Source organism: Bidens hawaiensis, unplaced genomic scaffold (assembly GCF_021521415.1).
Source record: "Bidens hawaiensis isolate Kalapana, Puna unplaced genomic scaffold, B.hawaiensis_p1.1 tig00021711_1, whole genome shotgun sequence".
Lineage (NCBI taxonomy): Eukaryota > Viridiplantae > Streptophyta > Magnoliopsida > Asterales > Asteraceae > Bidens > Bidens hawaiensis.
Genome location: NW_027493378.1, coordinates 37,671 through 62,410, shown reverse-complemented (window position 1 = coordinate 62,410; position 24,740 = coordinate 37,671). Strand labels below are relative to the sequence as shown.

Here is a 24,740-nt window from a genome sequence, read left to right as displayed (position 1 = left end):
ATTACTTTTCATGATTTTTCAAAAACCTACATGCATACGATTTGTATTCTTTCTTATACGGTTCATATGGTTATGTTAGATTTAAATGCTTCGTATGAAATCTTATACGTCTCGTCTTCCATGTAATATGAATTGTATACAAAAGAATATGGCTCGTATAGTTTCTATAGCATATGACTCGTATGGTTTTCCATATGATCATGTCTTCCTTGAGTTAACTAACTTAAGTTATAATTCCATACGTTGCGTATGTAAGCATACACTGCGTATGAAGCCTATGATTAGATGGGGGAATGGTGTCGAATGGGCTTAAGTGGTGTATCTATAGCAGACCTCTTTCCTAAAACTCTGATTATTTTTCCAAAGGACAACTTTGACCTTACACGTATTAACAATGTGCATTGTGTAATATTTAGCATTTACTGATCCATCAAGCTATGCTCAAGAATAATACAAACATTTTGAATTTTCCATATGTCATGTTTGACTAGAAAAAAAGTCAAACATAAAAAAATCTCCAAAAATGCATAACCTGCTACCACTATTTTGTTATCTTTGCCACCTGTTACCAATGCTATACACCACATTTTTCATAATTTTACCAATGTTTATAATATACCTACAAATAAAAAGTTCGTGTTATATAATGATTACAGAATTAGAGTTTCAATTGAAAGACCACAGATTACATGAATCGGATTACATGTTTCGGATTACATGAATCGCATTATAAAGATTGATCGATTTCACTTGTTAATAGGATTACAATGATTGATCGATTGAACCGAACCTGTGAATCGATTGAATCCAATTGAAGGTGTGAATCCGATTGAACATGTGAAATCCGATTAAATTTGTGAAAGTGAAACGATTGAATATGTGAATCTGATTATAAAGGTTTGATAGTTACCTTGACTACTGATAGATTTTAATGTAACCTATGAATTGGCTGATGATAAAAATTCTGAACATGAAAGGCGTCGTGACTTTAATTTTGAAATTGATATAAAATAATAAATAAAAACAGAAGGTGTCATGTGACACTTTAAAAATATTTGGTGATTTACAAAAGAATTTGATGAAAAATCCATTGGTTAATTATATAGAGATTATTATTATTATTATTATTATTATTATTATTATTATTATTATATCCACTCACAAGTTACATACGTATACTTTAAAGTGCAGAATTTTATCATCCTATAACTATATTATTTAATTAATTTAGCTCAAATCTCGTTTTTTTCTATATCTTTCAAAATATAGCATTGTATAAAATTACAAATATACCATTAGGGCGAACTCATTTTCTCTACGCTTTGACAGTTTTATTAAAAAACAGAACATGATCAAATATAATATATTTCATTATTACTAAACAGTATCTAATTGTACAAACAGCTTGTCTCAATACCTCATGTCTCAAATAATCATTTTACTTATTACTTACTTATTCAACAATAGACGTCCATCTAAACATCTCATATTTGTAAAGGTTCTCTCTTGTGACATTCGTAAAAAATCGGGTCCCGTTTGTACTCGTTTGTATTCGTTTTATGATTCGTTTATCATGTAAACCGACCCGTTTTGTAAACCGAAACTTATGATATAATCAAAATGATGGTTTTTGTGTTACAACATTATTTCACACTTGTTGGGTCTTGAAAACACCCTTTTCGGGCCTTAAAACACGTTAAAATCACTTAAAACAAACTTCGGGGGCCAAAATGTCATTTTTGAAACTTTTAAAAATATCACCAGCTCCACCCCACTGCACCGCGCGACGGAGGAGACCATGGTGGTCGCGTGGTGTGACTTGGCCCAGACTAGATTGCTTTTCTTGTCTCCTTGCTTGTTTTATTGTCTAACGAATCCGAATTTTAACCATTAAACCTCTTGTTTAACCTACTTAAGCTTGTCCTATAAATACCCAACCCTTTCCAACATAAATCCCTGCTCATAACTCTTTCCCTCACTCAAATTCAAGATCATACAAGGTTATTTTCAAGTTTATGTCAAGTTTGACTTCCAAAGTCAAACTATGCTAGTTTTTCATTTTTGTTTGTTTATCTTAGTTTAAATCAATACTTGAATCATATGGCACAACGTATATATAATACAACCCTTTTTACCTTTGGTAGTTACTTATCCGGCCCCGGTTGGTTAAGTTTCAGGCCTCGTAAGGCAAGGCTACATGGAGGACTTTCGTGGTCTTTGTTATATATTTTCCGCATCTAACCATCTAACTTTATTATTGCTTACTAACCATGCTAACTTATACTTATCTTGTTTATTTATCAAGTTCCATGGTTATGGGTTTGAAGAGTCTATGCCTTGGTTTAACCGTAAATAGCTCCAAACCGTAAACCGAACTTTGCTTACTAGTTTTGTTAGATAATTGTTTAAACATGATTTATGTTGGATTTAAGTTTCTAAAATCATTATTATAAGTTCTATGGTTATGGGTTTGAAGATTCTAACCTCGGTCTTAACCCGAAACTAGATCCGAACCGAAAACTGAACTTTCGTTTAAAGACTTTATTGTTAACTTTTTGGTTGTAAAACTTAAGTTTCATGATTTATAAGTTATTATACAAGTTCTTTGATATTTGGGCATGTGGAAACCATCTATGAACTTATTTTGAGATGGAAACCGAACCAAACCGAACTAAACTGATTTTCACTCGCTTAAGACACACAAGTGTGTTTTAGCTATCAAGACTTGTATATTTATTTATAAATACTTTACAAACTGATTTTAAATATTTTATTAAAGTACTTGGAATGTAGTATCCAACTTGATCTTATACCAAGTTTGGACCGGCAAAACCGAACACTCGCTTAACGTGCGTTGCTCGTTCTAAAACAATATAACTACATATCTGGTTAAGTGTTAATATATTTTTATGAGTTATCTCATAACATTTAATATTTTGGAAAGTTGACTTTGGGTTTGACCAATTATCAAGACCCGAATCAATAACCCGAACACTCGTTAAAACCCGTTTTAGTATCTTTATTCCAAGGGACTTGCATTCTTGCATTTTTACCCACCTTATTACTTAACATAGGTTGAGTAAATATTAAGATTAGATACTTTAACCCGGTTTTGAGCAAACTTACATTTTTTAAAAATTTTTTCTATAATTTCTAAAATAGTTAATTTATAAACCTTAAACTTTAATTGTTTACATTTTGTGTCTTTTATTTTAAAGTTTTCATAAAACAACCTTTCTAATACAAGGCTTTTATTTTTATGTAGGCCTTACTCGTTAGACTCCGTCCTTCCGTTTACCCGACTTTTTCCGAACCAAGTTTAATACTTGAATGTGAGTACTTTCATACCCCGTTTTCCATCTTTCGTTTTGGGGGTGACATTTCATACTTATTCAAATTAAATGCTTTATACTTGAGTCTTAAACCACAAACATTATTGTATACTTACTTAAATAAATGCTCGATTTGGTGTTCTATGCCTACATGCTCGTGTGTTTATGTGTTTATCGCCTTTGGTTGGTTGATCTATAAATCCTAGACTATTTGGCATCCCCTTATAGCAAAGTGTCGTTAATGTAATTAACGATAACTATAAATCCTAGACTATTTGGCATCCCCTTATAGCAAGGTGTCTCTAACGTATTTCTATTAGCGATCTCATCTCTTTATCCAAATTATTGCTATTTATTTCTTGTTTCGTATACATGATTGTGGCTTTTCTTATTATATACATATATGCTCAAAACTATAAATTTCTCACCAACCTTTGTGTTGATAAACTTTATTTTATGAAATGTTACATGTTTGCATTTAGGTTGATATTGGGAGCTTGAAGAAAACATCACAAATACCTTTAGGATATTAGCAAAATGAACAATATATTTATTTGCTATATTTTGTGATGATTATTGTATTTGTGTTGATAAACTTTATTTTATGAAATGTTACATGTTTGCATTTAGGTTGATATTGGGAGCTTGAAGAAAACATCACAAATACCTTTAGGATATTAGCGAAATGAACAATATATTTATTTGCTATATTTTGTGATGATTATTGTATGAACAAGTATGTTATGTGACGTTATGATTTTGTGAAATTAAATGAGTTGTTAAATATTGTCGCTTTAAATAGTGTCATGCGTTTATGGGCAATCCGTCGCATCCCGGCATGCTCCGCCGCCTTTGGTCGGGGTGTGACATCTCTACCTACTAAACATTTGTTTCAATCATTCTTAAGTACGCTTTATTTATATTAAAAAAACAGGGTGTTACAAATTACCTCTAAAACACAACATTTTTTTTCCTGTTCAATTAAACAGGAGAGAAAAATGTAGTGATTTTTAGTGTAATTATAAAGATAGGGATTAGAGACCGACCTATTGAGAATGCTCTAACAAACACAAAATTTAGTGATGTATATTGTTGCCGCTACGTTAGAAGTTCGAGATGACATGTTTCTAAACCTGTCATCTCCCCGCCCGTTGCCTTACCTCACTCACATGTTAGGTAAAAACCAGCAAATGTGAACGATTGCATTTAATATGAGGTCTTATAGAGTAAGGTGTAGTAGAGTAGGGTGTTGTAGGCTAAGGTGCATAAAGCAACACCCTTTGAAGATTGTTGCTAGATTGTATCGCGACCAAGTGGGCTCTTTCAACAGGAGTTCAAATACTGGTTATTGCCTTTCGGTGCTGATTACGCGTGCTAAGCCGGTAACATCTATCTGCTTATCGGGCCAAGTGACGCGCAATCTGGCCTGGTACTTGCTTGATCTAGGTGTCAACACGTAACCATTGAAGGCGAGTTTTAGAAAAATGAACTCTTATTCACTCAGAATATTAGATTGATATATTTTTGTGCTAGTGTTTGTGTATGATCAACTTCACGAAACTTTGTATTACAATTAAGTTTATTAAAACGGGCTTTAGACCCTTAAAACTTGTGATTGACTACAACAAAATAAATATTACAAAATGCTCATTACATTCTGTTAAGTAGCCTATTCTAGATCTTGAATGCACAACACACAGGCCACTGAAGAAGCAACCATGGCCATATTTAGAAATTAACTGTATCTTTGATTGCATCAAGTATCTGCACCCAAATTTCAACATCAGTCTTGCAAACGATCTTCAACTGTTTTCACTAAGCGCAAATAACCAAATTGACACTAACCTTGTTCTTTGTAGGCATGTAAAATGGCTCAAAAACATGAGGAAATGGTGTGTCCAGACCACAAACTCTAGCTACAGGTGCTTCCAGCTAAAAAAAAACAAACAATTTTTTAGTTTTTGAACTATTTTTTAGCATTTTGTATAAACCCATTTAATTTTCATAAGGGTATGTATGTATATTTGATTAACATGGCTTACCCTCAAGAAGCAACGTTCAACGATCGATGCAGATATCTCCGCACCAAACCCACCTGTAACCGGAGCCTCATGACTAATCTAAACAAATATAAAAAATGAAGTGGCGAATGAGCATTTGCAGCAAAACGGTTTATAAAAATTGAATCTTTTTTATATAAAAATAAGAATCTTGTACCAGCAGCCTACCGGTTTTTCTAACCGAGGCTTCAACTGTCTCTTTATCCCAAGGTAATAGGGTTTTTAGATCTATAAGTTCACAAGATATCCCTTCCTGCAAAATATCACATAACATTAGACATTGCAAAAACTATTTTACATATGAAATCAAGAGTTTTTCTTACCTTTTCAGCATCAACACAAGCTTGTTCCATTGTCGTGAGCTGAGCTCCCCAACCAACAAGAGTTATGTCACTACCTTCGCGTAGAACCTAACGTTCACAAGTCATAATTAGTAAAAAAAATGATAAAATAGGAAAACTGAGTGAGTTATAAATATAATACCTCAGCCTCGGATAGAGGCACCGTGTAATCCTCTTCGGGAACCTCCTCTACCGCTAAACGGTATAGCCCCTAAAATTGCAAAAAAGAAGTCAAGAAATTTACTTTATAAAGATAGATCAAAAAATGATGATGACTAAACGTGGCAATATGGACCCGTTAACTTATGAATGACTTTGATTTTGGTTTGTGTTTCATTTCATAGGTCAAGTAAAAAAATTAGTCGATTTGACATCCTATATCGTCCCAAATTCAGATTATTATGGCAAAAACATTGTTTTATGGTCATAACCAACACATGAATTATTAACAAAGAAATGGACAAAAAAAAGAGGGTTTTGGACTTTTGGGCCAACCCAAACCCGGTATGACCCATTACCCATTACCCAAGCCGCCCATGCAAAAACTTATACTCGACCAAAGAAAAATAAACAACCTTCGGTTCAAAAAACACAACAGGATTCGGGTCACGAATACTCGACAGCAACAATCCTTTAGCTTCCTTTGGACCTCGAGGTATAACCACCTACGATAAAATTTAGAAAAAAAACAAAAAAAAAAACTAGAATTATAGACGGGCCAATGGGACCCTTAAATATATAATGAGCAAATAAAAACCTTGAGACCAGGAACATGGCAAAAAAATGCTTCAGGAGATTGTGAATGATAAAGTGCACCATGACCCACAGCACCATACGGTGCTCTAATTGTTAAACCTAACAAAGCCACAAAAACAGAATTAAATATAAACGTGTGATGAAAGAATAATAAAACTATAGTGAATTCAAGAAAATGTTTTAAGTTACCTCCACAGTTAAACTCGTTACCACTTCGGTATCTGAATTTTGCAGCTTCATTGACAATCTACAAAAAGAATTAACTGATGAACAAATTGCCAACTGTTTTGGATTTTAATTTTTATAAAACATACCTGATCAAAAGCAGGGAAAATGTAATCTGCAAATTGAATTTCTGCTATAGCGCGATTCCCCTGTTATAAAAGTAAGGATGATATTAAGCGATGACTACAATTATCGGTGTTGTAAATTGGTATTAGCTAGGACATATGCTATTTTAGCTAGGACCCAATAATCGCTAGTAGGTCAAAGCCAGTCCAGTTCGGTCCAAATCATTCAAATTTCAGTCAAATTTCGGTCAAAATCTTCGAAGATTTTTGAAGAACTATACCTATCCAATCTAATTAACAAGTTTGAAAACATTATATATAAAATTCCAGTCAGATTAATCCCTATTAATAGCTGGTCGGTACCCACTGCCCGACCAGGGCTAGCGAGTTCTATGACACTGACAATTATACACAAAACTTGGTAGTAAATATTCAGAAATGTACCATTGCTGCAAGACCAATAGCAAATCCAACAATACCCTGTTGTAAAAACAAACATATAAAGTCAACTTTGCAGCTTAAAAAAGGTCAAATTGTTAGGAAAATAAAGTTTTCAAGTCAAAGATTTCAACTTGTGAGAACTTTGTTGATAAAAGAAGTACCTGTTCACAAAGAGGGGTGTTGAAAACCCTATGTTTACCAAACTGATCAGCCAATCCAGTCGTGCAACGGAACACACCACCAAATCCCACATCTTCCCCAAATATGTATGAACTGTCAACCAATTCAACACACATATTCAAAGTTTTTCTTTTCCCTTTATTTTTTAAATACTTTCATGAATACAAAAGGATCCAATTAACGCACTAACTGAAAAGAGTTTGGCGGGTCGTGCACAATAATTCATCAACGGCGAAGAATCATAACTTTGTTTTTAGTAATCGGTTTTGTCATTCAAAATGGGGTTGCGGCGTAGCTTGTCGCCCGCTTACCTGCCTCTTTATTGTAAATGGATCCTTTTATTGAAAAAAAAAAGATCCAATTGAAATATCTACATGTAAGCGGGTAACAAGCTGCAAAGCAGCCCCTTTTAAATGGCAAAACCGATCTTACAGAAAACACAAAGATAATTCATCAATAACAAATTCACAATTTCACATATAACCATATAAAACCCCTTATTTATGATTAATTTGAAACCTAAAGCAAACCCTAGCTTTAAAGTTTAAACCTTTTTGGCCCACATGTGAAAAATTAAAATTAAAGCAATCAACATCAATTGATGAAATTATTAAACTATACTATATAGAATATACCAAGATCAAATTACAAGTATAGTATAAAAGTACCGAGGATCAGAATCTAAAGCTGTATGAAGTGCTTGATTAATCGCAGTGTAAAGATTCATGGATTTCGCCGATTGAAGAATTTGTCCATCAGCTGAACCTAACACGCCGGAAACCGACGACGACATTCGCCGGAGAAAACTGGTCCGATTTGATGGGTTCGTGATTATCGAACCCAATCGCTTGAATCTTCTCAAACTGGTGGCCATTTTGAGTGATTCTGGGATCAAACTGGTGGGTTTTTATGGTGATTAAGTGAGGATTAAGAAATTGATGGGAGTCGTAGAAAGGAGGTGGTGATTGAGTTGGTGACTGACTGGCGATGTTATTAATAATATTAATAATAAGCAGAGGAGGATGGGGTTGACATGTGGATTGGTGGATATGGACTCCATGCAATCACAAGTCAACATGTGAAGGAAAACAATATATATTTTTATTATAAGGTTGGTTTAACTAACTGATTTTATTAGTTTAAGATTTAAGAATTTAAGTTGCAAATCCTCTTTTGTGTTAAATTAATTAATATTGGATTATAGAAGTATTGTTTTGCAACTCGTGTTGGGTATGTGATTATATGCTAATCAAGTGGTAGGTGGGGGAGTTTTTTTTTTTTTTTTTTTTTGTAAAAGGGTTTAAAGAAATCAAAGACAATTGGTTATAGATATCCGTATTTAAGCTCGAACCGATTATACCCGCTTAAAATACAATAGTGTCGGTTTTCAAGTCCTACAAATATCAACAGTGGCGGATTCAGGATTTTTTTCCAATGGGTTCACTGTTCGGGTCGGTTCGACGGTTCACTGTTCGAATCGGTTTGACGGTTCAGATCGGTTAAGGTTTATCAAATTATAAAAATACGATGCAATAACTAAAGCAAACATCTTTCTTTGAAACTAAAAAACATATAATATAAATACGATAGTCTTTTCAAATTAAGAAAACAAAAAACAAAAAAGACAATACTCTATAGTTGTTCTCTTCAAGTTTTCATCTTTGAATATTTAGCATTACATCTTCAATCGAAACATGTTGAAGGAACTTCCTTTTAATGTAACAAATGCAACTAGAACAATCATAACCTTTTCAACTTAGACAATCAAAAGTCAAAATGTTTTTAGGGTACTAATTTAACAATTTGGTTACTTTCAGTATCTTCTTACACAAACTTATTTAGTTAATATTGAGATTCTATGTTAGTTTAGTTTAGTATGATACAATATTTATATTGGATTATGTTAAAATGATGAAGACATAGATCTACACTACTCATCTGCATATATGGCATGTGTTTTCTGTATATATTTTTTAAATGTAGTGGCTTTTCCTCTTGTTATCTAGTTTCGAGAATTAATTAAGTTTCAACTTTCAAGAATCTTGTTTTATCTCGAAGTTCGCAACCAGTAAAAGAACTGCTGAAGTAGGGAATCGAACCAAGGTTATTACTATAAAACAGCAGCATGTTTACCACCAAACCAGTAATCCACTTTGTTTATGAGTTCACTCATAATAATATATGTGGGTTCACTCTCATATTTTGTATAAGCATTATATATAAAATCTTAAACTTATTGGGTTCCCGTGAACCCGCACTCATATACATAAATCCGCCCTTGAATATCAATAAACCAGGTCTGGGCCCGCAAGATGGCTTAAAAACTTGAAGATTGGTTAAAATACTAAGATACGATTCTAGGACCCGACCGAGTATTACCAATATGGTTGGTTCCTGGGTATAGTCTTTACCATTAACCAAGTTGAGGTCAGGTCTGGGTAAGATGTCACAACCCCCGACCCTTATACCCTGGGAGGGAAGCCGTGAACATTGATTGGTGGTATCGGTGTTTATTAAATTATTTTGCAGCAGAATATTTCATCAGAACCGTAGTTAGGAAAAATGATCAGAGTTATAAAAACACCATAATTATTATTATGATAAACCGGGAATTTAATCCCTTTTGATACAAACATAAGTTTTATGGTTAAACCCTAATTTACAAAACACGTTTCTTTATTTTGGTGACAAGCCACTTATTTAAGCTGGAAGCCCACAGGCATCCTTCCTTTGTCTCTAACAAGTCACCTGAAACATGTTTAAATATTTGATCAACAAGAAATACTGGTGAGTACATTCATATGTAAATGACACATTTTACATTTACAGCATTAAGATGTTTTTACACCTGTCTGCTTACAAATTATCGAAAGGTACTTGTCACTCGACCGTATCTATGACTGTGGTCATATTACTTATTGGCTAACACTTGTCCAATAAGTAACGTGTAATAGCCCAGTAGGCAAGCCTTGTATATAAAACCCCACAATACCAGTAGTAATCATCCCGTAAGTCTACAGATACTTAATCACTGTAATGTATTTAAAATACATTAAAAATGTATTTGAAAAGATTTAGACCATCTGCAATGAGTTTTATAGGTTTTAAAATCATCATGACAGTGTCGGAAAAACAGTGTCACGCAAATGTGAGTGGTACAAAAACTCGAATGTCTCACCTTGCAGGTTTACAGTTAAAGAAAACGCCTCTTGGTATTAAGTACCTAGGATAAACACAATGAAGTATATATAGCATAGTATAAAACCAATAATCATAACAATAATCACGAGAGTAGAAACTTTACACGATGGCACAATGTCTTACCTTAACAGGCAGAGCTTTTGGATTCGTGTATATTTATTTCGATCGGATAGGATATCGTTACGATAATCGGTATTATATTATACTCTTATATGTGTGTGAGAATTGAGAGAGAACGCATGAAATTTGGACGAGAAATGAAGTCCAGTTGCCAACCTATTTATAGCTGATTTTGGACCCCATCGCGATACGCGATGACCATACACAACGGGCGTCGCGTATCGCGAAGAATCTCGTAGCTTGGCCGAGTCAGCCCTAGGCATGCTACGTGGCACGCCACGTGTCACGTCTGCGTAACTTCCACGTCGCGATACGCGATGTATTACTTTGGGAGTCCACCGCGTATCGCTATGCCGCCAAGTTTCTGGATAATATTACACGTCATCGCGCTAAGCGATAAGGCTAATCTAAACCCGTCGCGTATTGCGATGGAAGGATTATTAAGAATTTTATTTTTCGACAAAAATACTAAGGCAGCCCTTAAGCGGCTCGCAGCGATGCGAGCGTGCGAAGTGCGCCATCAAAGCGCCACATCGCGCTTCGTCCGAGCCCGTGCGCGTGCGCGTTCGGGTGCTTCGCACCCTCCGTTAGGATCACTGGGTGTGATAGGTCTTATAAGAACATTAACACATGAGTTTTCTTTCTTATAAAGAGCTCACTAGTTTTGTAATTTAGAGATGTGGGACAAGGACTTACAATCCTATTTATATCATGGTGAAAGCTTCTCATTTTCTTTCCTCCACCAATGCGGGATGGAATTTTTCTTCTTTTGTTCCTTTATTTTTATGGTTTGTTATAGTCTCCCCTCCTTATTTTGAATCTCGTCCTCGAGATTTGGTTGGAATAAGTGTGGGTACTTCCGTTTTATTTCAGATTCCAATTCCCAAGTATATTCTGGTCCTCATTTTGAATCCCACTTCACTTTGACCAGAACTATTCTTTTATGCTTTAGATTATTGATCTTTCTATCTTCAATTTGCAAAGGTTTATCAAAGAATTTCAACTTTTCATTTACCTTTATATCTTGAAAGGGTACTTTTAGTGATTTATCAGCTAAACATTTCCTTAAGTTACTTACATGAAATACATCATGTATACCTGACATTTCCTTTGGTAATTCTAGCTGATAGGCTACTGGTCCAATTCGTTTGGTAATTTGAAATGGTCCAACAAATCGTGGACTTAACTTTCCTCTCTTACCGAATCGGATTACTCCTTTCCATGGAGATACTTTCAGTAGCACCCTATCTCCAACTTGAAATTCCAATGGTTTGCGTCGATGATCTGCATAACTTTTCTGACGATCTCGTGCGGTCTTTAATCTCTCTTTAACTTGATTTATCTTGTGAGTACTTTCTTGTATGATTTCAAGACCGGATAATTGTTTTCCCCCTATTTTTGCCTAACAACTGGAGTTCTGCACCTTCGACCATACAGGACTTCAAATGGGGTAGCATTAATACTTGTATGATAACTGTTATTATAGGAGAATTCTTTTAGTGGTAAATGGTCAACCCAATTTCCACCAAAATCAATTACACATGCTCTTAACATGTCATCCAATGTTTGTATGGTCCTTTAACTTTACCATCAGTCTGTGGATGGTATGTTGTGCTCAAGTTTAATTTTGTTCCAATAGCTTCTTGGAAACATTTCCAAAAATGAGAAGTGAAACAACTATCCCGATCTAATACACTGGATAATGGAACTCCATGTAATGAGACAACTTTGTCTACATACAACTTAGCTAATTGTTCCATTTTGAAATTTTCCTTCATTAGTATGAAATGAGCTGATTTTGTTAATCTATCCACAATTACCCAGATTGTGTCATTACCTCTTCTTGTGGTAGGTAATTTGGTAACAAAATCCATTGTTAGAAATTCCCATTTCCATTATGGCATTTCTAATTGTTGAAGTAATCCTGATGGCTTTTGATGTTCTGCTTTGACTTGTGAACAAGTTAAGCATTTTGAAACATAATTAGTTATGTCATTTTTCATTCCTATCCACCAATAGATTTTCTTCAAATCTTGATACATTTTATCTCTTCCAGGATGCATTGTATATTTGGATTTATGAGATTCTTCGAGAATATTTTCTCGTAATCTTCCTATATTTGGTATCCAGATCCTGTTCCCCATTCGGAGAATTTCATCATTTCCTTTAACAATTAGATCAATGGTACCATTTCTTTTCTCATCAGCAATATTTTGCTCTTATATTGCTTGTTTCTGAGCATTCTTTACTTCATCAATTAAATTGATTTGAAGTTCTAACCTTAAAGCTCGCACTCTTTTAGGTTTCTCATGCTCTTTTCTGCTTAATGCATCGGCTACTATATTAATCTTGCCTTCACGATATTGGATTTCACAATCATAGTCGCTAAGAATTTCCATCCAGCGTCTTTGCCTCATATTAAGCTCTTTTTGCCCAAAGATATATTTTAAACTTTTATGATCTGTAAATACAGTAAACTTACTACCATATAGATAGTGTCTCCAGATCTTAGGGCAAAAATTATTGCTCCCAATTCTAAATCATGTGTTGTGTAATCCTCTTCATGCTTCTTTAATTGTCTAGATGCATAAGCAATAACTTTTTCACGTTGCATTAGTACGCATCCCAATCCTGATTTAGAAGTATCACAACAAACTGTGAAATCTTCAGATCCTTCTGGTAGTGCAAGTATTGGGGCATTTGTTAACTTTTGCTTCAAAGTTACAAAAGCTTCTTCTTGCTTAGGTCCCCATTCAAACTTGACATTCTTACACGTTAACTTGGTTAACGGAACTACTATTCGGGAAAAATTTTGAATGAAGCGTCTATAGTATCCTGCTAATCCTAAGAAACTTCGAATTTATGTAGAAGTCTTATGAATTTCCCATTTTGTAATAGCTTCTATTTTAGCAGGGTCCACGTGAATACCTTTATGGTTAATCAAGTGGCCTAGAAACTGTACTTCCTTTAACCAAAACTCACACTTTGAGAATTTAGCGTAAAGCTTCTCTTTCTCAATAGTGTCAAGAGTGTATGAAGATGTTTGATATGATCTTCACTGGTTTTGGAATAAATGAGTATATCGTCTATAAAACGATTACAAATTTATCCAAATTTGGTTTACATATTCGGTTCATCATATCCATAAATGCAGCTGGTGCATTGGTTAAACCAAATGGTGTCAAACCCGGCCTCAGGGCCTAGACGTATGACCAATAGTTGGTACCGGTTTTGTAGATATATCAGAGTTGCGTTCTTTTAGCGGAAGTCTTTAAAATATTCTTTTATAAAATGTCTAGATTTAAATACCCATTTGATAATACAAAATGTATCCGAGAAAGTATAAGTTACATTAATTATAATTTCAAATATATGAGCCATCATATAGCGTCTAATGACTATATCTCCAATCTTATATCATGCCTTGCTTGTCTGGTCTAACCTTTCTGATTTTCTCTAAAATGGGTTGGAAAAATACGTTAGCGATATGCTGGTGAATCGTTGACTCTAAAACATTTTCTAGAAATATTGTTATAGCACAAATATAGTTTTCTGTACAGCTCAGCAGGGCTTCTTATCTGTACCCTAGGGCGTACCACTAACATACACACACAAGTCAACAGTATTTCCGGGAACTGTGCCCATTGGAAATATGGTTTGAGACTGACGCATAGCATGCCTGCTATTTGTCAATTATGTTTGGATCCAGACATATGTGTACTCAGTCTGAGTGACTTTATTTTCTATCTTGTGTTATAACGTTTCTTTTTATTATCGTTTTCAGATTCTTCAAGATAAACTGTACATTTGTATTTTCAGTTCTAAGACAAATAATATGTCCATCCTTTCAGAGTAAAAATCAGTTTGACAAACAATTAAACATATTCACCTTTTGGCTCAGTTGGTGAATCTGTTTAAAGGTTTTATATTTATAAACATGTTTTGACTCTTTGGAGACAAACATCCATTTGTCCCACAAGAGTATGACTAAAAAAAAACGTATTCACCTTATAATATCAGTTGGCAATGAGTTGTTTCAAATCTTCTATTACCGATAGCTTGACTCGACTAATCAAGACCCGTTCTCACTACTCATTCAATCATCACCTTATGCCAAATGCTACCACTATTCTAGATTTAACTCCCGCGGTTCAATTAACCAACATATTACTTGTGAAAGATATATGTGCTTTTAAAGTCTCCTTTATTATGTATACATGCATCCTTAGTGGTTAATCTCTTAAACCACGTGTCCCTAAACGTGTAATAAGTTAGAGACATGACAAACCAATCTTGTTGTGTTGTCATTTGTTAAACCAACCTTAGTGCTTTAATATACTTTATATTAGCCGCCACATGTATTAAATATATATATGTGAATATCTTAAAACCACATCCTACTTACATATAATATTAAGTATTATATACATAATATTGAATAATATACACTACATACGTAATATATAATAATTTATTGTATACATATAACATATTAATCAATAATAATGGGTTATGTATTCATATTCTTCTCTTGAACGACTTCGATTACTTTAAACGTTATATAACTCAGAGTTCGAACAATTGTTTATTATACTAGGTGCTCAAGTAATAATAGTTTGATTTTAAATATTTTTGTTATATCTAGGAAACGATCAAACCATATATTTACAGTTTAGCCTTTATAATTTTTATAAGGTGGCACTTTAGTATAAAATTTTGATGGGTTTTACAAATGGTATGACTGTAAACTCATAATGGCCATATCTTGTCCTAAAAACTGTTTTAGGAATATCTTCTTCTTGCACTTTTAATTGGTGGTATCCTGAGCGTAAATCAATTTTAGAGAAATATCGAGCTCCTTGGAGTTGATCAAATAAATCATCAATTCTCGGTAAGGGATACCGATTCTTAATTGTGACTTTATTCAATTCTCTATAATCGATACATATACGCATTGACCCATCTTTCTTTTTGACAAACAACACTGGTGCTCCCCAGGGTGATGAGCTAGGTCGTATAAAACTTTTTTCTAGCAATTCATCTAATTGCTTCTTTAATTCTAACATCTCTATTGGTGCTAATCTGTATGGTGCTTTAGCAACTGGCGCTATTCCTGGTATTATATGGATTCTAAATTCAACTTCGCGATCAGGCGGTTGTCCAGGTAAATCTTCTAGAAAGACGTCAGAATATTCCGATACTACCAGAATTTCTTTTAGCTCTTTTCCTTTGGTGCTAATGATTACAGAAATCATATATGTTACGCCTTGTTTCCTTAGATAGCTTGCCACTTTCATTACTGATATGAACTTTCTAGGCTTGAGCATTTTATCTCCTTGAACGGTAATGATTTTTCCCGTTGGCGTACGGATTTCAATAGAATTTGTATTACATAGGATTCAAGCATGATTGGTTGCTAACCAGTCCATTCCTAATATGACATTGAATCCAGCCAAATTCATTGGGAGTAAATTTGCTTTAAACTTGTAGCCTAGTAAGTCTATGTTTTTTTCTTGAAGTACTTCATGAATATGAATAGACCTTCCATCGGCCATTTCTACCGTGCAGACTTGATTAAGTTTGGTTAATGGTTGATTTAAGGCTTGGCAAAACTTCGTGTTTATAAAACTTTGATTTGCTCCAGAATCAAACAATACTTTAGGGCAAACGCCATTGATAAAGAACGTACCCGCAATGATGTCTGGAATCATTGCTGCTTCTTGTGCAGTAAGCTGAAAAGCTCGTGCATTCTTCTTAGGCCCATCTGTGTTCTTTGCTTTGTTTTCAGGCACCATTATCAATTTTGGACATTCTGGATGGATGTGGCCAGGTTCTCCACAGTTATAGCAAACACGACTTTCTTTTCTCCTACATTCTTCATCCGTATGTCTAGTCATTTTGCAATAATTGCAATACTTAGTTTTCTTAAAAGCGCATCTCCTTGAATGCCTTTTTCTGCAAATTTTACAGAAAGGATGAGCATAAGATTGCCCTGTTCCTTTCTTCCGAAATTCTTGGGTAATCTTCTGGGCTAGATCTTTCTTTTATTTTCTTCCTGGGTTCGGACTAATCCGTTTGTCATGGTATTAGCTAGCTCAACTGTTTCTTCAATAGTCTGAGGTCTAGCTGACTTTACCAGATCGCGGATTTCACTTACTAACCCCCAAATATAACGAGAAATTATTACTGATTTTGGCGAAGCCAAAGCCGATACCATTCTTGCATATTCGAAGAATTTTGTCGTATACTCACGACACTTCACACCTTTCATCTTGTGGTTTAAGAACATAGTAACAATCTTTTCTCTTTCATGAGGAGGACAAAATTTCCTTTCTACTATTTCTTTAAATTCTTCCCAAGTCATTGTATAGACTATGTGACTTCCCTTTGACTGGAGGACCATGTTCCACCATTCCATTGCTTCATTAATGAAGAGGTTAGAAGCATATATTATTTTATCTTCTTCAACACATTTACTGATTCTTATTATAGCTTTTGTCTTTTCTAACCAGCGTAGTGCCGAAATAGGTCCTTCATTTCCAGAGAATTCGGTTGGTTTACAGGCTAAGAAATCCTTGTAAGTACAACCGTGAACTTTTGACTTTTTGGGTAATGGGTGGCTATTTCCTCCATTCACGCTATGACTAGCCTCATTGTTAGACTTACGTTTATTACTCTCGGTCTTATGCCTAATTACAAAAACGGGTTGCCTAATAGCATCAACAATTAAAGGAATTGCTTCAGTGATTTTCAAAGCTATCATATTTTCAATAGCATTCATATTCAGATGATTTTCTTGATTATGAATTTCATGATTATGCTCGTTTCCGTGATTGTGCTCGTGATTATGCTCATTTTCGTGATTGTGCTCGTTTTCGTGATTGTGCTCATTTTCGTGATTGTGCTCGTTCGACATTTGAATTACATACAAGAAAGAAATTATTAATATCGTAATCAAATAATAAGGTAAGCAAGATATTAGTAACACATAAGCATAAAATAACACATAGGCACAAAATATGTCAAAATCGTCGATCTTTGCGACATTTACTCTTTTTTTATATATGCATCACTATATTTTACATCTACACACTTTACATATATGCGTCACTACACACCTTTCTTACATACATACACACTTTTTTTTATCGAAGAAATTACGATAATGAACATATAAATATTATATATATGGTTTATATGTATGGTTCTCGGTCGTAGTACTTCCAGGTTAAGTTCTCCCCCATATTTCTTATTCTATTCCCAGTATCTATTAATTCTTCCCCGTAATGGGGAGTTCAGCCGTCATTGCCGGTGTCATGTTGGGGTAGTTGGAGGTTTCAGCCTGGAACAGTGCATATGGATTTGTCATCATCGTTTGATATTGCCAATCATTTGTCCACCATTCTTCCAGTTGGGCTTGGTTGATAATATCATCAGGGAGGAGTGTATTATTTGGATCCTGGGATGACATATTAGGGTTACTGGAACTTCCTGCACCTATATCGTTGAATATTGGTTGAAATATTTCACATTCATCTAGGCATATGCCTAGAAGCTCCTTCATTGGTATAGTTGAAGGGGGTGGTGGTAAAGTTGGTGGTGGTTCAATTGGTTGTGGTTGAGTTGGTTGTTCAGGTTGTGGTGGTGGTTGTATGGCTGAGGTTCTTCCTTTCTTATTTTTTCTCAACCCTCTTTGCCAGTCTTTAAGCTTTCTTCTTCTTTTGGGCATGGGTTTTTCTATAGGTTGTTGGGTTTGAAAGACCATGGATTCAGGTTGTTGTTCACTAGCTTGTCCTTCTTCCATATCCGCGGTGTTAACGGATATGTTTTCAAAAGCTTCAACTAGCTCACTCATGTTGTTAAGCAAAAACAATAAAACAACGAATTCTAAAAGAAAATAGTATTTATTTTCACGTGTGGTTAGAATCTTATCTTTATGGTTAACACATATGTTCATACATGTATTTTCTAACTCTTAATTTTAAAATTAGGTAATATTAAAATACCCATATTGCTTAAACCAGTGGCTCTGATACCACTTCAGCTGTCACAGCCCCCGACCCTTATACCCTAGGAGGGAAGCCGTGAACATTGATTGGTGGTATCGGTGTTTATTAAATTATTTTGCAGCAGAATATTTCATCAGAACCGTAGTTAGGAAAAATGATTAGATTTATAAAAACACCATAATTATTATTATGATAAACCGGGAATTTAATACCTTTTGATACAAACATAAGCTTTATAGCGTTAAACCCTAATTTACAAAACACGTTTCTTTATTCTGGTGACAAGCCACTTATTTAAGCTAGAAGCCCGCATGCATCATTCCTTTGTCTCTAACAAGTCACCTGAAACATGTTTAAAATACTTGATCAACAAGAAATACTGGTGAGTACATTCATTTGTAAATGACACATTTTACATTTACAGCATTAAGATGTTTTAACACCTGCCTGCTTACAAATTACCGAAAGGTACTTTTCACTCGACCGTATCCATGACTGTGGTCATATTACTTATTGGCTAACACTTGTCCAATTAGTACTGTATAATAGCCCAGTAGGCAAGCCTTATGTACAAAACCCCACAATACCAGTAGTAATCATCCCGTAAGTCTACAGAGACTTAATCACTGTAATGTGTTTAAAATACTTAAAAAATGTACTTGAAAACATTTAGACCATCTGCCATGAGTTTTATAGGTTTTAAAATCATCATGACAGTGTTGGAAAAATAGTGTCTCACACAAATGTGAGTGGTACAAAAACATAAATGTCTCACCTTGCAGTTTTACAATTAAAGAAAACGCCTCTTGGTAATAAGCACCTAGGATAAACACAATGTAGTATATCTAGATTAGTATAAAAACAATAATCATAACAATAATCACGAGAGTAGAAACTTTACATGATGGCACAATGTCTTACCTTAACAGGCAGAGCTTTTGGATTCGTGTATATTTCTTTCGATCGGATAGGATATCGTTACGATAATCGGTATTATATTATACTCTTATATGTGTATGAGAATTGAGAGAGAACGCATGAAATTTGGACGAGAAATGAAGTCCCATTGCCAACCTATTTATAGCTGATTTTGGACCCCATCGCGATACGCGATGACCATACACAACGGGCGTCGCGTATCGCGAAGAATCTCGTAGCTTGGCCGAGTTAGCCCTAGGCATGCTCACGCCACGTGGCATGCAACGTGTCACGTCTGCGTAACTTCCACGTCGCGATACGCGATAGATTACTTTGGGAGTCCATCGCGTATCACTATGTCGCCAAGTTTCTGGATAATATTACACGTCATCGCGCTATGCAATGAGGCTAATCTAAACCTGTTGCGTATCGCGATGGAAGGATTATAAAGAATCTAAATTTTCAAAATACTAAGGCGGCACTTAAGCGGCTCGCGGCGATGCGAGCGTGCGAAGTGCGTCATCAAAGCGCCACATTGCGCATCGTTCGAGCCCGTGCGCGTTCGGATGCTTCGCAACCTCCGCTAGGACCACTGGGTGTGATAGGTCTTATAAGAACATTAACGTATGAGTTTTCTTTCTTATAAAGAGCTCACTAGTTTTGTAATTTAGCGATGTGGGACAAGGACTTACAATCCTATTTATATCATGGTGAAAGCTTCTCATTTTCTTTCCTCCACCAATGCGGGATGGAATTTTTCTTCTTTTGTTCCTTTATTTTTATGGTTTGTTATAGTCTCCCCTCCTTATTTTGAATCTCGTCCTCGAGATTTGGTTGGAATAAGTGTGGGTACTTCCATTTCATTTCAGATTCCAATTCCCAAGTATAGTCTGGTCCTCGTTTTGAATCCCACTTCACTTTGACCAGAACTATTCTTTTATGCTAAAGATTATTGATCTTTCTATCTTCAATTTGCAAAGGTTTATCAAAGAATTTCAACTTTTCATTTACCTTTATATATTGAAGGGGTGATTTTAGTGATTTATCAGCTAAACATTTCCTTAAGTTACTTACATGAAATACATCATGTATACCTGACATTTCCTTTGGTAATTCTAGCTGATAGGCTACTGGTCCAATTCGTTTGATAATATGAAATGGTCCAACAAATCGTGGACTTAAACTTTCCTCTCTTACCGAATCGGATTACTCCTTTCCATGGAGATACTTTCAGTAGCACCCTATCTCCAACTTGAAATTCCAATGGTTTGTGTCGATGATCTGCATAACTTTTCTGACGATCTCGTGCGGTCTTTAATCTCTCTTTAACTTGATTTATCTTGTGAGTACTTTCTTGTATGATTTCAAGACCGGATAATTGTTTTCCCCCTATTTTTGCCTAACAACTGGAGTTCTGCACCTTCGACCATACAGGACTTCAAATGGGGTAGCATTAATACTTGTATGATAACTGTTATTATAGAAGAATTCTTTTAGTAGTAAATGGTCAACCCAATTTCCACCAAAATCAATTACACATGCTCTTAACATGTCATCCAATGTTTGTATGGTCCTTTAACTTTGACCATCAGTCTGTGGATGGTATGTTGTGCTCAAGTTTAATTTTGTTCCAATAGCTTCTTGGAAACATTTCCAAAAATGAGAAGTGAAACAACTATCCCGATCTAATACACTGAATAATGGAACTCCATGTAATGAGACAACTTTGTCTACATACAACTTAGCTAATTGTTCCATTTTGAAAATTTCCTTCATTAGTATGAAATGAGCTGATTTTGTTAATCTATCCACAATTACCCAGATTGTGTCATTACCTCTTCTTGTGGTAGGTAATTTGGTAACAAAATCCATTGTTAGAAATTCCCATTTCCATTATGGCATTTCTAATTGTTGAAGTAATCCTTATGGCTTTTGATGTTCTGCTTTGACTTGTGAACAAGTTAAGCATTTTGAAACATAATTAGTTATGTCCTTTTTCATTCCTATCCACCAATAGATTTTCTTCAAATCTTGATACATTTTATCTCTTCCAGGATGCATTGTATATTTGGATTTATGGGATTCTTCGAGAATCTTTTCTCGTAATCTTCCTATATTTGGTATCCAGATCTTGTTCCCCATTCGGATAATTTCATCATTTCCTTTAACAATTAGATCAATGGTACCATTTCTTTTCTCATCAGCAATATTATTCTCTTCTATTGCTTGTTTCTGAGCATTCTTTACTTCATCAATTAAATTTATTTGAAGTTCTAACCTTAAAGCTCGCACTCTTTTAGGTTTCTCATGCTCTTTTCTGCTCATATGCACCTTCGTCCATAAAGGACTTCAAATGGGGCAGCATTAATACTTGTATGATAACTGTTATTATAGGAGAATTCTATTAGTGGTAAATGGTCATCCCAATATCCACCAAAATCAATTACACATGCTCTTAACATGTCTTCCAATGTTTGTATGGTCCTTTCATTTTGACCATCAGTCTGTGGATGATATGCTGTGCTCAAGTTTAATTTTGTTCCCATACACGATGGCACAATGTCTTACCTTAACAGACAGAGCTTTTGGATTCGTGTATATTTTTTTCGATCAGATAGGATATCATTACAATACACTGTATTATATTATACTCTATATGTGTGTGAGAATTGAGAGAGAAAGCATGAATTTTGGACGAGAAATGAAGTCCTGTTGCCAACCTATTTATAGCTGATTTGGACCCCATCGCGATACGCGATGGCCATACACAACGGGCGTCGCGTATCGCGAATAATCTCGTAGCTTGGTTGAGTCAGCCCTAGGCATGCTACGTGGCACGCCACGTGGCATGCAACGTGTCATGTCTGCGTAACTTCCACGTCACGATACGCGATATATTACTTTGGGAGTCCATCGCGTATCGCTATGCCGCCAAGTTTCTGGATAATATTACACATCATCGCGCTACGCGATGAGGCTAATCTAAACCCGTCGCGTATCGCGATGGACGGATTATTAAGAATTTTAATTTTCGACAAAAATACTAAGGCGTCCCTTAAGCGGCGATGCGAGCGTGCGCCATCAAAGCGTCACATTGCGCCCATCGCACTTCGCCCGAGCCCATGCCCGTGCGCATTCAGGTGCTCCGCACCCTCCGCTAGGACCACTGGGTGTGATATGTTTTATAAGAACATTAACATATGAGTTTTCTTTCTTAAAAAGAGCTCACTAGTTTTGTAATTTAGCGATGTGGGACAAGGACTTACAATCCTACTTATATCATGGTGGAAGCTTCTCATTTTCTTTCCTCCACCAATGTGGGATGAAATTTTTCTTCTTTTGTTCCTTTATTTTTATGGTTTGTTATATAAGACCTATTTGATCACCCCCTAGCTTAGGAGTAGACGTGTGCGTATATGTTGCCGTTAAAAAAATATGTTATTGTCCAATCTCTTACTTCTGATTACTTGAATACAATTAATACACCTTTAAAAAATATATCAGCACATCGTCGGTAGATGACGTTTAATAAAATTGAAAGAATTTTCATAAATAGTATGACACATAATCATCAATAGTGTTCATTGACTTAGTAGGACTCTTCTAGCCTTATGACTTACCAATCAAACACATACACGCAAAATTTCTCAGAAGTGTACCTCGACATGGTTTGCATGGTTCTAGTATGCCTACCACAAACCATATATGAAAGGATTCGATACACATGTATTTTAGCCTAAATGTTTAATAACTACATTATGCATCAAAACGTTTTAAGGATTCATATCAATCTTTTAAAAACATTTTATGACTTTTAAAGTGGATAGACATATTCAATGTTTTAAAATAACAAAACTAATGTATTCATCTTGTCACTTTCTTGAGTGAACAGTCCTTTTTGGTACTATTTATTGGTACTATTTATGTTTTCGAACATATAGTTTCATAGTAGGTTTGTATCAAATATCTAGACTATTGTAGGATTCAACTTAAGACCTTTACAAAGTTTGGTTTTATAACTTCAAACTTTCCTTTTAAAGGGTTACCTAGTTTCTATAGTTCAAAAATCATTCACAATAATATATTCATTTCATTCTTTCGACAGACTATCATAAAAGCCAGGCTCTCAGCCTTCTGTTTGATTACACAAAATTTTATGTTAAAAGATTATTCTTAATCATGAAGAAACATTCATTTGCAATATCTTTATATTAAAACTAATTCTACTAGATTAAATTTTAACAAATGTTTGACAATATCTTAATCTAAGATTTTACCTTAGATATAAAGAAAATATGTAAACTTATAAAAGTTCATTGAACAAGCTTAATAACTAGTTAGTAGGACAGCTTCTAACACTTAACACTTGGGCGTAACTTTCATGTTAATCGAGACACCACGGTTAGGTTTCATGAAGGCGAACCGATGGACAGAAAGGGCTTGGGTACGTATATCAAATTGGAATGAGAATTCAACTTCTCAAACCCGCTATTAATAGGTCATACTTGGATCTGTTGCTTTTCGTTATGCCTACGAGTGGCGGTCCACCATTGATTGAGTCGTTGAATCATTATAAAAGTGTTAGCCTTTGGTTGATCATAATATATTTGGGCCTAGCAAACCATATGTGGCTATGGTGACCGTCCATCAGCATGCTGAGTCACCCGACACCACGCCAGATCACAACGACACGCTAACAGACACATGTCAGCATGTTGGGTCTAAAATTTGAAAATGATATTATCAATTAAACGATCAAGTCGATTTATGGTGATTTCACTCTATTGGGCGATACTTCTTGCAAACTAGTAGTGTCGCTGAAGGTACTGGCGAAATGTTGTCGCGGCACATGATGTCACACCCCGACCAAAGGTGGCCGAACATGCCCGGGTGCAACGGATTGCTCAAGAACACAAGACACCATTAAAGTGACAATATTTAAACAACTCATTCATATCATTTAATCATCCAAAGTAACAAAACTCGTTCATACAAAATAACACCAAATGCAAGAATTAAATTGTTCATTTTTCTAATAGCCTAAACGGTCTCAAAATAAAATAGCGTCTTCAAACTCCAATCAATCAATAAT

General features: G+C 35.0%; 1 protein-coding gene across 1 annotated transcript; it reads right to left on the bottom strand.

The window, feature by feature from the left end:
* Positions 1-4,947: 4,947 nt before the first annotated feature.
* On the bottom strand, positions 4,948-8,453 carry LOC143564063 (2-oxoisovalerate dehydrogenase subunit beta 1, mitochondrial-like). The gene is made up of 13 exons (XM_077051452.1): positions 8,069-8,453; positions 7,382-7,493; positions 7,224-7,259; positions 6,804-6,863; positions 6,679-6,736; positions 6,491-6,588; positions 6,309-6,398; positions 5,876-5,944; positions 5,716-5,802; positions 5,550-5,645; positions 5,375-5,452; positions 5,178-5,264; positions 4,948-5,096 (listed from the first exon to the last, which is right to left on the bottom strand). Exons 1-13 carry the CDS (start codon positions 8,272-8,274, stop codon positions 5,061-5,063), a joined length of 1,113 nt encoding a protein of 370 aa, XP_076907567.1. The 5' UTR covers positions 8,275-8,453; the 3' UTR covers positions 4,948-5,060.
* Positions 8,454-24,740: the final 16,287 nt, after the last annotated feature.